The following is a 17,796-nucleotide window of genomic DNA, read 5'->3' as shown; positions in this document are numbered from 1 at the left end:
TGGCCAGGATGGTCTCGATCTCTTGACCTTGTGATCCGCCCGCCTCGGCCTTCCAAAGTGTTGAGATTACAGGCGTGAGCCACCGCGCCCAGCCCTGTATCATTTTTTTTTTTTTTTTTAATGAAGAAGAACAAACACAGCCTGGTGGGGTGGTGAGCACCTGTAGTCCCAGCTACTCTGGAGGCTGAGCCCAGGAATTTGAGATCAGCCTGGGCAAGATAGTGAGCCGTTGAGAGAGAAGAGAGAGAGAGAGAGAGAGAAGGAAGGGAAGGGAAGGGAAGAGGAGGGGAGGGGAGGGGAGGGGAGCAAGTCCATAACTAGGGAAAAAGGAGAGCTGTCTAAAATCTGCCCCACGTGCTAGCCTCACTCAAACATTGGAGCCCTTTGCTTTGAGGTGGGCTGTCACAGGAAGTTCTGCAAGAGTGTTTATGAGGCACAGTTCTAAGAACGTGCAGGACTTTCTGAAAACACCCAAGCAGAGCAGTGTTGTCTCTTATGAGTAGGACAGGATGAATATATCAGGCTACTTCCATATTTAGAACAACTGTCCTTCAACATTATCCTTCCTTTGCCCTCATTAGTTCCATGCTCTACGAAAAACCTTTTGATTACCAATTTGGTTTATCAAGAAAATTGGTATCAGAGGTGAATACTGTGATAATGGTCACAAAAATTTCAGACATAGAAATTCATCCTCATTATAAACTAGTAAATCGGCCTTCTGGTTTATTGATGAATCTGTGAATGCGGTGCAGGCATGCCTTGTCTCATTGTGCTTTACCTTATTGTGCTTTGCAGATATTGCAGTTCTTACAAATTGAAGGTCTGCAGCAACCCTGCATCTAGCAAGTCTATCAGCACCATTTTTCCAACAGTATGTCCTCGCTTCATATCTCTGTGTCTACATTTTGGTAATTCTCACTATATTTCAAACTTTTTCATTATTATTATATCCATGATGGCGACATGTGATCAGTAATCTTTGATATTACTAATGTAATTGTGTTGGGGCACCACAAACCGCACCCACATAGGACAACAATCAGTAAGTGTGTGTTCTGACTGCCCCTCAGACTGGCCATTTCTGCATCTCTCTCTCGCTCCCTCCCTGGGCCTCGCTATTCCCTGAGACACACAATGTTGAAATTAGGCCAATTAATAACCCTACAATGGCTTCTAAGTGTTCAAATGAAAGTAAGAGTCATACATCTCTCACTTTAAATTAGAAACTAGAAATGATTGAATTTAGTGAGGAAGGCAGGTTGAAAGCTGAGATAAGCCAAGCACTAGGCCTTTTGCACTAGTCAGCCAAGTTGTGAGTGGAAAGAAAAATCTCTTGAAAGAAATTAAAAGTGCTACTCCAGTGAACACACAAATGGTAAGAAGGCAAAACAGCATTATTGCTGATATGGAGAAAAATTGAGTGGTCTGAATAGAAAATCAAATCAACACAATATTCTCTTTAGCCAAAATCTAATCTGGAGAAAGGCCCTAACTCTCTTCAGTTCTATGAAGGCTAAGAGAGGTGAGGAAGCTGCAGAAGAAAAGTTAGGAGCTAGCAGAGATTGGTTCATGAGGTTAAAGGAAAAAAGTCATTTCCATTACATAAAAGTGCAAAGTGAAGAGCAAGTGCTGATGTAGAAGCTGCAGCAAGTTATCCAGAAGATCTAGCTAAGATCATTGATGAGGGTGATTTTCAATGTAGATTTCAATGTAGATTCAGCAGATTTTCAATGCAGATAAACAGCCTTATATTGGAAGAGAATGCTATGGATTACTTTCATTACTAAAAAGGAAAAGCCAATGCCTAGCTTCAAAGCTTCAAAGGACAGACTAACTCTTGTTAGGGGCTAATGCAGCTTGTGACTTTAAGTTGAAGCCAATACTTACTTACCATTCTGAAAATCCTAAGACTCTTAAGAATTAAGCTAAATATATTCTGTCTGAGGTCTAAAAATGAAAAAACAAAACCTGGATGACAGCACATCTCTTTACAGCATTATTTACTAAATATTTTAAGCTCACTATTGATATCTACTGCTCAGAAAAAAAAAAAGATTCCTTTCAAAATATTACTACTCATTGACAATACACTTAGTCATGCAAGAGCTCTGATGGAGATGGACAAGGAGTTGAATGTTGTTTCCCCACCTGCTAGCACAACATCCATTCTGCAGCCCAAGTATCAAGGAGTCATTTTGACTTTCAAGCCTTATTATTTAATAAACACATTTTGTAAGGCTATAGCGGTCATAGATAGTGATTCCTCTGATGGATGTAGGGAAAATCAATAAAAAACCTCATGGATAGAATTCACCATTCTAGGTGCCATTAAGAGCATTCATAATTCATAGCAGGAGGTCAAAATATCAACATTAATAGGAGTCAGGAAGAAGTTGATTTTAACCTTCATAGATGACTTTGAGGGGTTCAAGACTTCAGTGGAGGAAACAGATGTGGTGGAAATAGCAAGGGAACTAGAATTAGAAGTAGAGCCTGAGGATGTGACTGAATTGCTGCAATCTCAGGATAAAACTTGCATGGATGAGGAGTTGCTTCTTATGGATGAGTAAACGAAGTGCTTTCTTAATATGGCATCTACTCCTGGTGAAGATGCTGTGAACATTGTTGAAAGGACAGCAAAGGATTTAGAATATTTTATAAACGTAGTTGCTAAAGCAGTGGCAACAGGTTTTGAGAGGATTGATTCCAATTTTGAAAGAAGCTCTACTCTATGTAAAATGCTATCAAACAGCACTGCATGCTACAGAGAAATCTTTCATGAAAGGAAGAGTCAGTTGATGTGCCAAACTTCATTGCTGTCTTAAAGAAATTGCCACAGCTGCCCAATCTTCAGCAACCACCACCCTGATCTGATCAGTCAGCAGCTATCAACCCTGCACCAGCAAAAAGATTATGAATTGCTGAAGGCTCAGATGATTGTTAGCTTTTTTTTTAGCAAGAAAGCATTTTTTCATTAAGGTATGTAAATAGTTTTCTTAGACACTGTGCTTTTGCATTATAATTGACTACAGTATAGTGTAAACACAACTTTCATATGTACTGGGAAACCATATAATTTGTATGACTTGCTTTATTGTGATATTTATTGCATTATTTGCTTTGTCACATTGTCTGGAATTGAACCTGCAATATCTCCAAGTTATGCCTGATATGTAAATCTCCAGTAGTCTGATCAATTTTAAATACCCGGACAAAATAGGGTCTCTGTAGCAGCAAAGCTGAGGATCAGGCCATGGCATATTGAACTATACTAAGGCTCTGCTATAAGACTTTGCCTAATCTCACCCCAGTTTTCCCCTCTCCCCTTGAACCTACTGCCACCAAGTATCTTATCCTGGATTTCTCTACCGAATGTGTCTATTTGTTATTTTATTATATTTATGCATTTTATTATAAATGGCCTGAGATTCGTTTTAGAAATAACCAACTGTGGCAGAGCCTGCTGTTATCTCCCAACATCCATTCTCTTCTTCTTCTTCCTTCTGCCAATAGAATCTCCAAGTTTTGGCTGATCATATCGCCAGCCCAGAAAGATGATATTTCCCAGCTTCCCTTGCCCATGTGCGTCCATGTGACTAAGTTCTGGCCAATGGAATGTGAGTGATAATGATACATACAAAGGGAGGCTGCTTACCCTCCATTGCCACACATCCCTCCCCAACCATTTCCCCTTTCTAGTTGGTTGGATTGTAGACATGGTAGTAGTGAGCAGGCTTCTACCCTGTGGACAAGAGCAGCACCCTAGGGCATGGAAGAGCAATCAAAGGAAAGGAACTTGGATTTCTAAACAGCTTTGTAGAGTAGAACCATCTCACACTTCTGGACTTTTTGGTGGAGGGGAAAAAAACCCTTCTGTCTTGTTTAAGCCTCTGTTCATTTCGCTTTTGTTAAACTGGCTGAACCAATATCCCAAGTAATACAGCATCTAAATATATGAATAAATGAAAAATGAATAATTTCTAAACCAATTCCTTGAGCTTCATGAGAAATGTCCCCATGACACCCAACAATAACTTGTTTGTATTATTCTCCCCAGCTAATTCATGAATGAGACACATACTTTACCTAACTTCCTGGCTGACTGAGTCATCACGTATGAATTTATTCCCATTGTCAATAATGATATTACTTGTACATAGAGTATAAACTAAAAACAAAGCACATAAATAGTTAGAACCAAAACATTAAATAAGTACTCCAAAAGCAATCATTGTTCAATTAGCCACTAACAAAATTCTATTAATACCTTAATCCACATTTTAAAATCCTGTTTCTGATAAGTCAGTTAAGGCAAAAAGGCAATTTTCTGGACATTGCCTGAACATACTACACTGGGGCAGACATTAATTTTCAATCTGAACGAGGAAAACAGTAGACTGGAGATTCTATGCTAAGGACACTGAGGGAGGAGCTCTCCACAGTTGCCACTCCTGGCAGCAGTCATGCAAAGACAGCACGGTGGTAGCCATCTAAGGCATGGCTGTGGAACCTGCAGGGTGGGGAGAAAGCCCAGCAGCCACAGGCGGTGGTGACCGTGGGCAGCAGAGGTATGTGTGCCTGCCACCAGCATTTGCTACGGCTGTACCAGAGGCTCTGAAGGAGAAGGCAGGAGCTGTGGTGGGGCCTGGAGAAGTGCTGTGCGGAAGGAGAAAGGTAACATTTGTAGGCCATGACTTTGCCATTTCTTAGCCATGTGATTGGGGGGCAGTTAATTTAACCACCACTCAGAGCCACAGCATCCATCACTGAAAAGAGGAGTTAATAGTAATTTCTCCTCCAGTGTCTCTCACACTTGACTAATAACAACAATCACCTGAAGTGCTTGTTAAACATACTGACTCCTGCTGTGGGTTGTGATTCTGTAGGTCTAGGGTGGGATTCTTAACACCAGACAGAATTAAGAAACACTGTAAAATGATGCCCAGGTGCTAGTTGACTTCTCATTGACTTGGTTTTAGGCCAATTCCTTGCATAAAAGAGAATCGGAGGAGCTTTAATGTTGATTATTTTACTTTTCTTCTGGAGCATGGAAAGAACAAAAGTCTTTGCAAAACCACTGGTTATTTGAACTCAAAATTCATGCCCAGATCAGGCCCACAGATACAAATCCTCAGAAAAAACGTGGTGAGGAATAGGAATATGATATTCCATCAAAAATAGCACTTCCTGTTTGGGGAGTTAGGGCACCTGAGGTCTTTCCCTCTCACGTTACATACAGAAGGCCACTCTCTTTGATTGGATTTCTCCACATGCAAGATGGAGAGGTCAATAGTTGCTCCCAAAAAGAAGGTATTAAATAAATACTGTACTCTTTGGGCCTTCGCAGCAGCAGCAAAATAGTAAAGAGAAGTTCTAGGATGGAAATTAGACAATAGCAACAAACTCTGTACATCCACCTCCAGATTCCTTGGTAGGTGAGTCAGTGCTCTTGAGCTCATATCATTCAAGCGGTTTTCTCCCTCTCAGAAACAGATCTGGGGTTCATCTGATTAGGAGGTAATGAGAGGCTGATCCTGAAGATTTCTAGCAGCTTCTGGAAACTTCTCTAGCTAGCTCATAGTGCTCTCACAAATGACAAGGTACACGGCCAGCAGATGCACTGGGCTCTTTGAATCTTGCCTGGAATGTCAGATGCAGCTGCCACCAGACTCCCCAGAAATCTACCAGCTAACCCATGGGGAAAGGCTTTGAGAAAGAGTGGAAAGGAAACCAAGTTTTGTTTTGTGCTACAGATAATGGAGTCTTTGCCCAGAATTTTTCAAGAAATAAATTTTTTAAAATTAGCCCTAAAGACATAAACCTAACTAGATCTTTAATTTAAAAATGTATAAAATCTTTTTATCTTGGTATACTTAACTAGCATTTCAGTTTTTGTTCTAAGAACTGTAAGGATTAGAATGCTCTTGACAAGAGTATCGTTTTTTCATGCTTTCTGACAGCTATTGAAAAATTGCATTTGTACCCGGGCCTGGTGGCTCACGTCTGTAATCCCAGCACTTTGAGTGGAGGCCGAGACAGGCGGATCACCTGAGGCCAGGAGTTCAAGACCAGCCTGGCCAACATGGCGAAACCCCATCTCTACTAAAAATAACAAAAAATAATAATAATAATCCAGATGTGTTTGTGCACACCTGTAATCCCAGCTACTTGGGAGGCTGAGGCATGAGAATTGCTTAAACCTGGGAGGTGGAGGTTGCAGTGAGCCAAGATCGCACCACTGCACTCCAGCCTGGGTGACAGAGTGAAATCTTGTCTCAAAAAAAAAAAAAAGAAAAGAAAATAGCATGTGTGTGTTCAATGACATTTATTGAGCATTTATTAAGTGTCTGGTATTTTATTGAGCATCATCTCAATTCTCAACTGAAAGTTGAAGCTCAGCAAGGCTGGGGAACTTCCTCAAGATCACCCAGCCTGTGAATGGTGGAGTCCAGATCAGAGCCCAAGTTTATCTAATACCACATCCATAACTACTCCATGACTATTGGTCCCTTTCACATTCTCAACATAAGTAACGTTCTGCTCTGTTCCTTTCTACTTAAAAGAATGCATTTTAAAAATCTAATTCAAAGCTGGTTAACTTTATTACTGGGTTCTCTGACAAGTGGGCAAGATAAGTAAAAATGATAAATATGAATAATCATGAGACACGATCTTTCCTACCATTTGCGGTACTTCCACTTTTCGTTCAGCGAGATTATAAACATCAGGAGCCCAGAGTAAATTTAAAACTCCTTTAATTCCAGACCACGTGATTACAACTCCCCAACGCCAATTATATTCATAACTTGAATGCATCAAAATAGGGCTCACTAACAAAATAGTAAGCAACCTGTGGAGAGGGAAACATTAAAAATAAATCTCACCTTGTTTATTAATGTTATTCATAGTTGAAAGCAAGTACTAAATACTAAATTTAATATACAAAAATCAATTCAAGATGGATTAAAGACTTAAATGTTAGACCTAAAACCATAAAAACCCTAGAAGAAAACCTAGGCATTACCATTCAGGACATAGGCATGGGCAAGGACTTCATGTCGAAAACACCAAAAGCAATGGCAACAAAAGCCAAAATTGACAAATGGGATCTAATTAAACTAAAGAGCTTCTGCACAGCAAAGGAAACTACCATCAGAGTGAACAGGCAACCTACAAAATGGGAGAACATTTTCGCAACCTACTCATCTGACAAAGGGCTAATATCCAGAATCTACAATGAACTCCAACAAATTTACAAGAAAAAAACAAACAACCCCATCAAAAAGTGGGTGAAGGACATGAACAGACACTTCTCAAAAGAAGACATTTATGCAGCCAAAAAACACATGAAAAAATGCTCACCATCACTGGCCATCAGAGAAATGCAAATCAAAACCACAATGAGATACCATCTCACACCAGTTAGAATGGCAATCATTAAAAAGTCAGGAAACAACAGGTGCTGGAGAGGATGTGGAGAAACAGGAACACTTTTACACTGTTGGTGGGACTGTAAACTAGTTCAACCCTTGTGGAAGTCAGTGTGGCGATTCCTCAGGGATCTAGAACTAGAAATTCCATTTGACCCAGCCATCCCATTACTAGGTATATACCCAAAGGACTATAAATCATGCTGCTATAAAGACACATGCACACGTATGTTTATTGCAGCATTATTCACAATAGCAAAGACTTGGAACCAACCCAAATGTCCAACAATGATAGACTGGATTAAGAAAATGTGGCACATATACACCATGGAATACTATGCAGCCATAAAAAATGATGAGTTCATGTCCTTTGTAGGGACATGGATGAAATTGGAAATCATCATTCTCAGTAAACTATCGCAAGAACAAAAAACCAAACACCGCATATTCTCACTCATAGGTGGGAATTGAACAATGAGAACACATGGACACAGGAAGGGGAACATCACACTTCGGGGACTGTTGTGGGGTGGGGGGAGGGGGGAGGGATAGCATTGGGAGATATACCTAATGCTAGATGACGAGTTGGTGGGTGTAGTGCACCAGCATGGCATATGTATACATATGTAACTTACCTGCACGTTGCGCACATGTACCATAGAGCCTAAAGTATAATAATAATAATAATAATAATAATAATAAATTTTCGGGAAAGAAAAAAAATGCAATTTATTGTCAAGTCCTTCCAATTTTCTGAGACTAACCAAATCTACTATTTAAAGTTTGCACATAACACTTAAGTCTTGAAAAATAATGCTAGACCTTCTAAACAAATATAAGGAATTATCATCAACACTATTGTATACTGTTTGGAATTGGGTAGTAAATTCTCACAGGGAAACCTCTTCTAAGAATGCTGACAAGCTCATCTACTCCCTGAAAAGCCATACATGACTGGATTCAAAAATTATAATGGGGGCATGTGCAGATCATGACTCAAATGTAAAATTTTGGGGGGCACATTAATAAACTTAATAAATAATAAAAAATGTTTATTGAGCTCCCACAAGAATCATACACTAAATGTCACACAACTTTAATTTGCGCCTTCTTGCTCTCCAGATTACTTTTCTATAGGACCCTGTGCCAAAATTTAAAATCTATCATCAAGGGACCGGCACTGAGAGAATATCAATACTGTACTTCAAATGATTTAGAACAAATGAAATTTCAGCAAAAGTGAAATCAGATGTGTTCTTAGCCTCAAAAAAAAATATTGTGTATCAGTTGATCAACTACAATTGCACAAGTCAATTTAGAGAATTCCTGTCATTGGGAAACAAAATCTACAATTACCACCTATAATGTATATAATTATTTGGGCAACCTGCTCTGCCTTGCATTCAAGCCTTTTGCAGCGTGACTCTTACCAACCTTTCCAGCCTTACTAAATAACCTTTCCCCAAAATATCAGAGTCCAACCAAAATAGAAACAACTTATGTCATTTCCTGATATCAAAAACAGGGAGGCAGAATAGCAAATACTCTGAAGTCAGCCTATGTGTGTTAAATCTAGCCTTGCCTTTTACTAACTGCATAACTACATAAGCAAGTTAATCTCTCTGTGTCTCAGCTTCTTCATCTGTAAAATGAAGATAATAACAACGGTACTTGCCTCAAAGGATTATTGTGGTAATTCAATTAAATGAGGCAATACTCAGGGCTTAGAATGATGCTTTGCAGGTGGTCAGCACTCAATACATTACCAATACATAATTATGACTATATATGATACATATGTATCCATACAAAATATTCAATCAGCAATGCTTACTATGTTCGTGTATTCCCATTTCTCTATCTTGGCTCATCCTCTCTGAAATATTTTTCTCTAGTCTTTACAGAAAACCCACACACACTTCGAGGGCCAACTTAAGGATAATTCCCTCCATTAAAGCCTTTCCTGTAGTGATGTGGAACCGTCAGTTCAGCAAGATCTCTGGCACTCACTAGCCATTTGACCTTGGAAAAGGTCCTTTGCTTTTCTGGGGGTTGATTTCTTCAAAGTGTAGAAAATAACAGAGATAAATAATTGGAGATGATAATTCTTATCTCCTAGTGTTGTTATGAAGATGAAATGAGATAATGGATGTGTACCTGAGTCAAACATTGTGCTAAAGCCATGTTTCTTTCTTTATGACCAATCTCAGCTTACACATTAGCTCTCATGGCAGAACGAAATGTTAACTTTCAAATGGAATAATTTAGTCTTCTCTAGTTTAAAGATTCTTTGGGTATAACTTGGTCTTGCCTATACAAATAGTCAATTCAAAGTTCCCTATAAAGAGCAGTTTCTCCTGTTTTCCAAGATGCTCCCCCTGCCCTGCCTTCCCAAGACAGGGTCTGGGTGTAGAAGGAAATTCACATAACTCATGGCATCAGGGAAAGTGTTGCAGAGAACACCTGTTGATTTAGGTGTTTTGTGTTACTTGTGTTTGGCCTTTGGCCCCTGTTCTTGAGACATCTACTGGGAAGTATTTTTGATCTATTTTTTTCAGCAAGGCCAATGCATGGTAATTGCTCAGATGACCTGTCTCCTCTGCCAACTAAATGACCACCACCACCCAGCACTGCAGATCCCTTGAGGTCTGCTGCCACTCCCATTTGACCCTAGGTTTGAGTGGTCTCCCATGCAGCCCTCCAACATGGGCTCACTTTGGTGACCCTTCTGGCAAACTCACCAAATATCTTCTGAATTCACCACAGAGGAGGAAAGAACTTCAGATTCCTTCCATGTCAGAAACAGATTAAGGAAGGATCAAAAGTACTATCTCGGGCCTACTGTCTACTTACATAGGTCAACCCACCGTTTCTATTCAGTAGCCTTAGGCCCATGTCACTCTAGGAGGCTATATTTTCTCAGAGTTCCAAACAGGGGGTATAGGTGGGGATATGATGGGGTGGAGCAGTGTCCTCACCCTAATCTCAACCCCCTCTATAATCAGCAATGTTCTATGTCCCCTTCCTGTTTGTCATATCCTCCATCATCTTCACCATGGCATAAAATAAAATTATATAATCCGAATCTACCAAGCTTGTCTCTTGATATGAAAAAAGGGTATTTTCAGAATTTAACAGTCTTCTTCAGCAAAGCCTGGCTTTCAGAACTGTTGTCTCATTGTGGGGTCTCAAAAATATTCAGAAATCAGGAGCTACATATAAACTCTTTATTTTGGAATTTCATCATAAAATCTTAATCCTTTTTTAGCTGAATAGAAGGAAGTTCATACATAAAGAAGTGTAATACGAAAAAGAAAACACTTCAATATATTGCAGGAACACCACTCCTTTTATAGTGGATATTGTGGTGTTCCATTTAGACATCCTCTTCAGGGCTGACAGCCCATCCCCCAACTGGTAGGAATTTGAGGATTTAAGTGGGCCTGCATGGCTCTGCCTCTCACTGCACATTGCTCTGGGCCACAGGGACCTGCCCTACTCAAAGTTGTTGCCTCTCAAGGGATAGCCCTTGGCCAATGACTGCATTATGCAGAGATACAAAGGTCTGTTCCCTTGTCTCAGTGTGGGATGACTCTGAAGGGCTCTTCCAGCTCCACAGTTTCCCAAAGCTCAGGGGAGCCTTGGATGAAACTGTGCTGTGGGTCAGCTTCTCCCCTTGCCCAATTCTGCCTTCCACACTTGCCCAATAAACCTTCTGCAAACAACTGTCCAAACCCTCCCTCTCAGAATTTGCTTCCAGGAAACCCAACCTATGACTCCTTTGAATTTGTAAATCTAGCACAGAGCAGGCTTTGCACAGAACCCCGCAGCTAGCTATGAAGCCCCATAACACGTTTCTTGTTCCTTTTCTATTTTTTATTTTTTATTTTTATTGCTTTTTTTAAGACAGAGTCTCACTCTATCAGCCAGGCTGGAGTGCAGTGGAGTGATCTTGGCTCACTGCAACCTCTGTCTCCCAGGTTCAAGCAATTCTCCTGCCTCAGCCTCCTGAGTAGCTGGGACTACAGGCATGTGCGACCACGCCCAGCTAATCTTTGTATTTTAGTAGAACCAGGGTTTCACCATGTTGGCCAGGCTTGTCTTGAACTCTTGACCTCACATGATCCACCTGCCTTGGCCTCCCAAAGTGCTGGGATTACATGTGTGAGCCACCGTGCCTGGCCCCATAACACATTTCTTAAGCCTCCCATATGAAGCTTATCTTTCCTTATGTTACAGTTATTTATATATTTATTTTATCTCTCCAACTAGAATATAAACTTCTTGAGGAGAGATACTGTGTTTTATGCATCTCTGTGAAACCTGAGACTTCAAACAGCAAGTCCTATTGTATTCACACGGTCAATCCTTTTTAGAGAAAGAGACGTGGGATTGCTGTTTGCCTGGGATGGAGGTGGGGGTGAGGGATGTCACCAGAGACCAGTGAAAAAAATGTACCATATTGTTTGCCTTCTAAGCTGAAAGACTACTTATTTTTTAAGGCAAGTTTGCATAGCTGTACAACCAAGACCTGGAAGTAGAATTAGCTGAATCAGCATCCTCTGACCTCAGACTAAAGAGTTGATAGGAGACAGTGTCTCTGTTCTACCCTTAGTTCCAGCTCTTCACATTGGGGGAAGCTTGTCAGAGAAATGTGGGGTCCTGCTGATGAATGGAGTATGGATGGGAAGTCTGACAATCTCTCAGGAGTGTGACTAACCTGAGGGACTTAGATACAACAGAGTCCTGACTAGAGCCCCTGTCCAGGTGACAGCCTTCAAGGACATCAGCAGCTGGTCCCAGAACAGGCTTGACCAGATAAAATGAAGATCACTTGTCCCTTCCATTGCCACCATCAGTGGCCAATCATACATGAAAAAGATCAGCCACTCCCACCCATTCCCCCAAGGACTGACCAATCACATAAGACACACACACACACACACACACACACACACACACACACACGACTGTAGCTAATCCAACAATCCTGAACTGACCTGGGAAGTCACTAGATTGGAATGAATTTACCTGATTGTAGGTAAACTAAATCCACCAGGATCCAGCTCACAGCTATGTAGTAAAGCCAGTTCTAGAAATAAAATTTCATTTTTTTGAGTACTAAAAATCTGGGCACCATTATAATAGGAATTAAGTTATATGCCCATTACAAGTCTATAGGAAAAAAATTCGTTAAGGTCATTATTCAAGTCAGAAACTAGCCCCTGTGCCCAATGACTATTGAAAAACATTCAAAGCTCCCTAGAAGTGTTGACTACAACATCAAAAAGGCCAAATTAATCTTTGTCAAGGTGGAAATCAATTATACTTTTTTTTCTAATTTTGTACCTCATCAAAGCGAAATCATGAGGTCTGGATTTTAAAAAATATCTTTTAATGCGTTTCATAATGTTTATTTTTCTGATTATCATAAATGCAAGCAATCTCACAAATTGTAGCTTTCAGTCTACCTTAAAAGATTATTAATTTTAAATATTCCTTAAACATTTTATACATAGTGGAGCTTATTAACAGATTGGGAACAATCTTCTATTAATCTTAAAAATATACACATCAAGGGTAAATGATTTTATAAAAGGAAAGTACAAGATTTTCTTGTCCATAATTCACACCCCTCAGGACCTTTGGATTCTTTCTAATTTTTCATCTCTATGAATATAACTACAATGAAAATATTTTGAATAAATCATCATCCAGATTTTTAAAATAATTTAACAGCTTCATTGGTATACAGAAATCTGCACATATTTAGCATATATAATTTGATGAGCACATTATCCACTCCACATTTTAAATCATATTCTTAGAAGTGGAATACAAACATTTATAAGATTCTTACAGTTATTTAGTCATTCAACAAATATATATAAAAATTTTATTCCAGAATCTAAGAATGTGGTAGAGATCAAGAGAGCTGATCCCTTCCCCCAGGGATTATATTTCACTGCAGAAACAAACATTAAATCATTAACTATACAAGTAAGTATTCTATAATACTTGCAGGGAGTGCTAAAAGGAGAACTACACGTGAGAAAGAGTGTGGGAGAGCGGTGCCTCCCCTGGTGGAGGTGGACGGCAGGGACAAGAAGCAGGGAGGCTTTCCCTAAGTAAGGATCGTTTGTCCTGTAATCTGAAGGCACCGGGGTCCAGGATGAAGGACAGCCAGAGGATAGCCTTGGAAGGACCTGAAGGAACAAGTATCTGAGGAACTTTGTCACACGTGTTTGGAGTGAAGACAGCAAGCAGAAGAGGGTCATTTGAGCCGGCTGATGAGGGGGGCAGGGCCAGTGTTCCACAGGGTCTTTATCACAGTCTCACAGGGCTGAATGCATGGTTTTTAGGAACCACTGATTTTACCACTTTTCATTTTATTTTTAAAAATTTCTAGTGAGTTTGAAACTTAAAAATGTTTTAGCCATTCATATTTCTTCTTTTATGAATTTGTCATATCCTTCATAATTTTTTTTAATGCTCCCTCAACCCAGCTTTTCCCAACTCCAGGAAGAACCAGGAAGAGAAGGCCAATCTAGTTACTTTATCTTGGTTTTAAATGATGAAACAATACATGAATACTGAAAAAATCTCAAATAGTAAAAAAGTATACTAAAAATTTTTTAATTTTTAATTTTTGTGGGTACAGAGTAGGTGTGTGTATTTATGGGGCACGTGAGATATTTGATACAGGGCATGCAATGCATAATAATGACATCATGCTAAATGGGGTATCTATGCCCTCAAGCATTTATCCTTTGTGTTACAGACAATCCAATTAGACCCTCTTAGTTATTTTTAATTGTACAATTAAATTATTATCAACTATAGTCACCCTGTTGTGCCATCAAATACTAGATTTTACTCATTCTTTCTATTTTTCGTACCTGTTAACCATCCTCACTTTCGTGCCTTATCCCCCTACTACCCTTCCCAGCCTCTGGTAACCATCCCTCTACTCTCTACCTCCATGAGTTCAATTGTTTCAATTTTTACATCCCACAAATAAGTGAAAACATGTGAAATTTGTCTTTCTGTGCCTGGCTTATTTCATTTAACATAATGACCTCCAGTTCTTTCCATATTGTTGCAAATGACAGGATCTCATTCTTTTTTATGGCTAAATAGTATTCCATTGTGTATATGTACCACATTTTCTTTACCCATTCATCTGTTAATGGACACTTAGGTCGCTTCCAAATCTTGGTTATTGTGAATAGTGCTGCAATAAACATGGGAGTGCAGATACTTCTTTGATATACTGATTTCCTTTATTTGGAGCATATATGCAGCAGAGTGATTGCTGAATGATATAACTCTGTGTTTACTTTTTTGAGGAACCTCCAAAATATTCTTTGTAGTGGTTGTACTAATCTACATTCCCACCAACAGTGTATGTGAGTTCCCTTTTCTCCACATCCTCACCATCATTTGTTATTGCCTGTCTTTTGGATAAAAGCCATTTTAACTGGGATCAGATGATATCTTATTGTAGTTTTGAGTTGCATTTCCCTGATGATCAATGACGTTGGGCATATTTTCATATACCTGTTTACCATCTGTATGTCTTCTTTAGAGAAATGTCTACTCAGATCTTTTGCCCATTTTTTAATCAGATTTTTAGGTGTTTTCCTATTGACTTGTTTGAGCTCCTTATATATTCTGGTTATGAAACTCTCATCAGATGGGTAGTTTTCTTTTCTTTTTTTTTTTTTTTTTGAGATGGAGTTTTGCTCTGTCACCCAGGCTGGACTGCAGTGGCACGACCTCGGCTCACTGCAAGCTCTGCCTCCCGGGTTCATGCCATTCTCCTGCCTCAGCCTCCCGAGTAGCTGGAACTACAGGTGCCTGCCAGTGCGCCTGGCTAATTTTTTATATTTTTAGTAGAGACAGGGTTTCACCCTGTTAGCCAGGATGGTCTCGATCTCTTGACCTCATGATCTGCCCGCCTCAGCCTCCCAAAGTGCTGGGATTACAGGCGTGAGCCACCGCGCCCGGCCGGGTAGTTTTCTTTTTTCTTTTTCTTTTTTTTTGAGACAAAGTCTCACTCTGTCGCCCAGGCTGGAGTGCAGTGGTGCGATCTCGGCTCACTGCAACCTCTGCCTCCTGGGTTCAAGCGATTCTCCTGCCTCAGCCTCCCGAGTAGCTGGGATTACAGGCACGCACCACTGCACAGATGGGTGGTTTCCTCCCATTCTGTGGGTTGTCTCTTCAATTTGTTGAGTGTTTCCTTTACTATACAGAAGCTTTTTAACTTTATGTTATCTCATTTGTCCATTTTTTCTTTGATTGCCTGCGTTTGTGGGTTATTACTCAAGAAATCTATGCCCAGACCAGTGTCCTAGAGGGTTTCCCCAATGTTTTCTTGCAGTAGTTTCATAGGTTGGGGTCTTAGATTTACATATTTAATCCATTTTGATTTTATTTTTGCATGTGGTGAGAGTTAGGCACCTAGTTTCTTTCTTTCACTTATGGATATCCAGTTTTCCCAGCACCATTTATTGAAGAGACTGTTCTTTCTCCAGTATACGTTCTTGTCACCTTTGTCAAAAAAGAGTTCACTGTAGACATATGGATTTATTTCTGGGTTCTCTTTTCTGTTCCATTGGTCTATGTGTCTATTTTTATGCCATTCCCATGCTGTGTTCATTACTATAGCTCTGCAGTATAATTTGAAGTCAAGTAATGTGATTCCTCCAGTTTTGTTTTTTTTTTGCTCAGGTTATCTTTGGTTATTCTGGGTCTTTTGTGTTGCCACATAAATTTTAGAATTATTTTTCTTATTTCTGTGAAGAACGTAATTGGTATTTTAATAGAGGTTGCATTGAATCCGTAGATCATTTTAGATAGTATGGACATTTTAACAATATTGATCCTTCCAATTCATGAATGTGGAATGTCTTTTTTTATCATGAAGGCATGTTTTTATCATGAAGGCATGCTGAATTTTATCAAATGCTTTTTCATCATCAATTGAAATGATTATATGGTTTTTGTCCTTCATTCTGTTGATATGATGTATCACATAGATTGATTTGCATATGTTGAACCATCCCTGCATCCCTGGGATAAGTCCCAGGGATGATCATGATGAATGATCTTTTTAATGCATTGTTGAATTATGTTTGCTTACATTTTGTTGAGGATTTTTACATCAATATTCATGAGAGATATTGATCTGAAGTTTTCTTTTTTTGATGTATCTTTGTCTGGTGTTGGTATCAGGGTAATACTGACTTCTTAGAACAAGTTTGGAAGTATTTCCTCCTCCTCTATTTTTTAGAATAATTTGAGTATAATGGGTATTAGTGCTTCTTTAAATGTTTGGTAGAATTCAGCATGGTAGAAGCCATCAGGTCAGGGCTTATCTTTGCTGGGGGACTTTTTATTACAGTTTTGATCTCATTACTTGTTATTGGTCTGTTCAGGTTTTGGATCTCTTCATGATTCAGTTAGGGTAGGTGGTATGTGTCTGTTGCGGGAAGTCAAGGACCTTAAACGGAGGGACCGGCTGAAGCCATGATAGAAGAACATGGATTGTGAAGATTTTATGGACATTTATTAGTTCCCCAAATTAATACTTTCATAATTTCTTATGCCTGTCTTTACTGCAATCTCTAAACATAAATTGTAAAGATTTCATGGACACTTATCACTTCCCCAGTCAATACCCTTGTGATTTCCTATGCCTGTCTTTACTTTAATCTCTTAATCCTGTCAGTTGAAGAGGATGTATATCGTTCCAGGACCCTGTAATAATTGTGTTAACTACAAAAATTGTACAGCATGTGTGTTTGAGCAATATGAAATGTGGGCACCCTGAAAAAAGAACAGGATAACAGCAATTGTTCAGGGAATAAGAGAGATAACCTTAAACTCTGACCGCCAGTGAGCCGGGCAGAACAGAGCCATATTTTCTCTTCTTTCAAAAGCAAATTGGAGAAATATCGCTGAATTCTTTTTCTCAGCATGGAACGTCCTTGAGAAAGAGAATGCGCACCTAGGGGTAGGTCTCTGAACTGGCCCCCCTGGGGCGTACCTGTCTCTTACGGTCGAGATTGCAGAGGTGAAATAAACTCCAGTATCCTATAGTGCTCCTAGGCTTATTAGGAAGAGGAAATTCCCACCTAATAAATTTTGGTCAGACGGTTGATCTCAAAACCCTGTCTCCTGATAAGATGTTATCAATGACGGTGGTGCCCAAAACTTCATTAGCAATTTTAATTTCACCTCGGTCCTGTGGGCCTGTGATCTCGCCCTGCCTCCACTTCCCTTGTGATATTCTATTACCCTGTTAAGTACTTGATGTCTGTCACCCACACCTATTTGTATACTCCCTCCCCTTTTGAAA

At 39.6% G+C, this 17,796-nt stretch overlaps 1 protein-coding gene and 1 long non-coding RNA gene across 4 annotated transcripts in view; one reads left to right on the top strand and one right to left on the bottom strand.

The window, feature by feature from the left end:
- LOC129021143 (uncharacterized) overlaps positions 1–17,796 on the top strand; it is a 121,814-nt gene that overhangs the window by 55,297 nt on the left and 48,721 nt on the right. For 2 of the 3 annotated variants that reach the window (XR_008495953.2, XR_008495950.2), the window contains 2 exons: positions 799–911; positions 3,517–3,620. This is a non-coding gene — a long non-coding RNA (uncharacterized LOC129021143). The remainder of the gene's footprint in view (positions 1–798; positions 912–3,516; positions 3,621–17,796) is intronic. The other variant, XR_008495960.2, reaches the window with a different exon arrangement.
- SLC9C2 (solute carrier family 9 member C2 (putative)) overlaps positions 1–17,796 on the bottom strand; it is a 111,052-nt gene that overhangs the window by 50,166 nt on the left and 43,090 nt on the right. The window contains exons 10-11 of the mRNA XM_054465775.1: positions 6,685–6,853; positions 4,090–4,171 (exon numbers count right to left, since the gene is read on the bottom strand). Of these exons, the coding sequence (XP_054321750.1) occupies positions 4,090–4,171; positions 6,685–6,853 (251 nt within the window). The remainder of the gene's footprint in view (positions 1–4,089; positions 4,172–6,684; positions 6,854–17,796) is intronic.

The sequence above is a fragment of the Pongo pygmaeus genome, chromosome 1 (genome assembly GCF_028885625.2).
Source record: "Pongo pygmaeus isolate AG05252 chromosome 1, NHGRI_mPonPyg2-v2.0_pri, whole genome shotgun sequence".
NCBI lineage: Eukaryota > Metazoa > Chordata > Mammalia > Primates > Hominidae > Pongo > Pongo pygmaeus.
The sequence above is the reverse complement of the archived record's forward strand: the minus strand, read 5'-3'. Positions and strand labels throughout refer to the sequence as shown.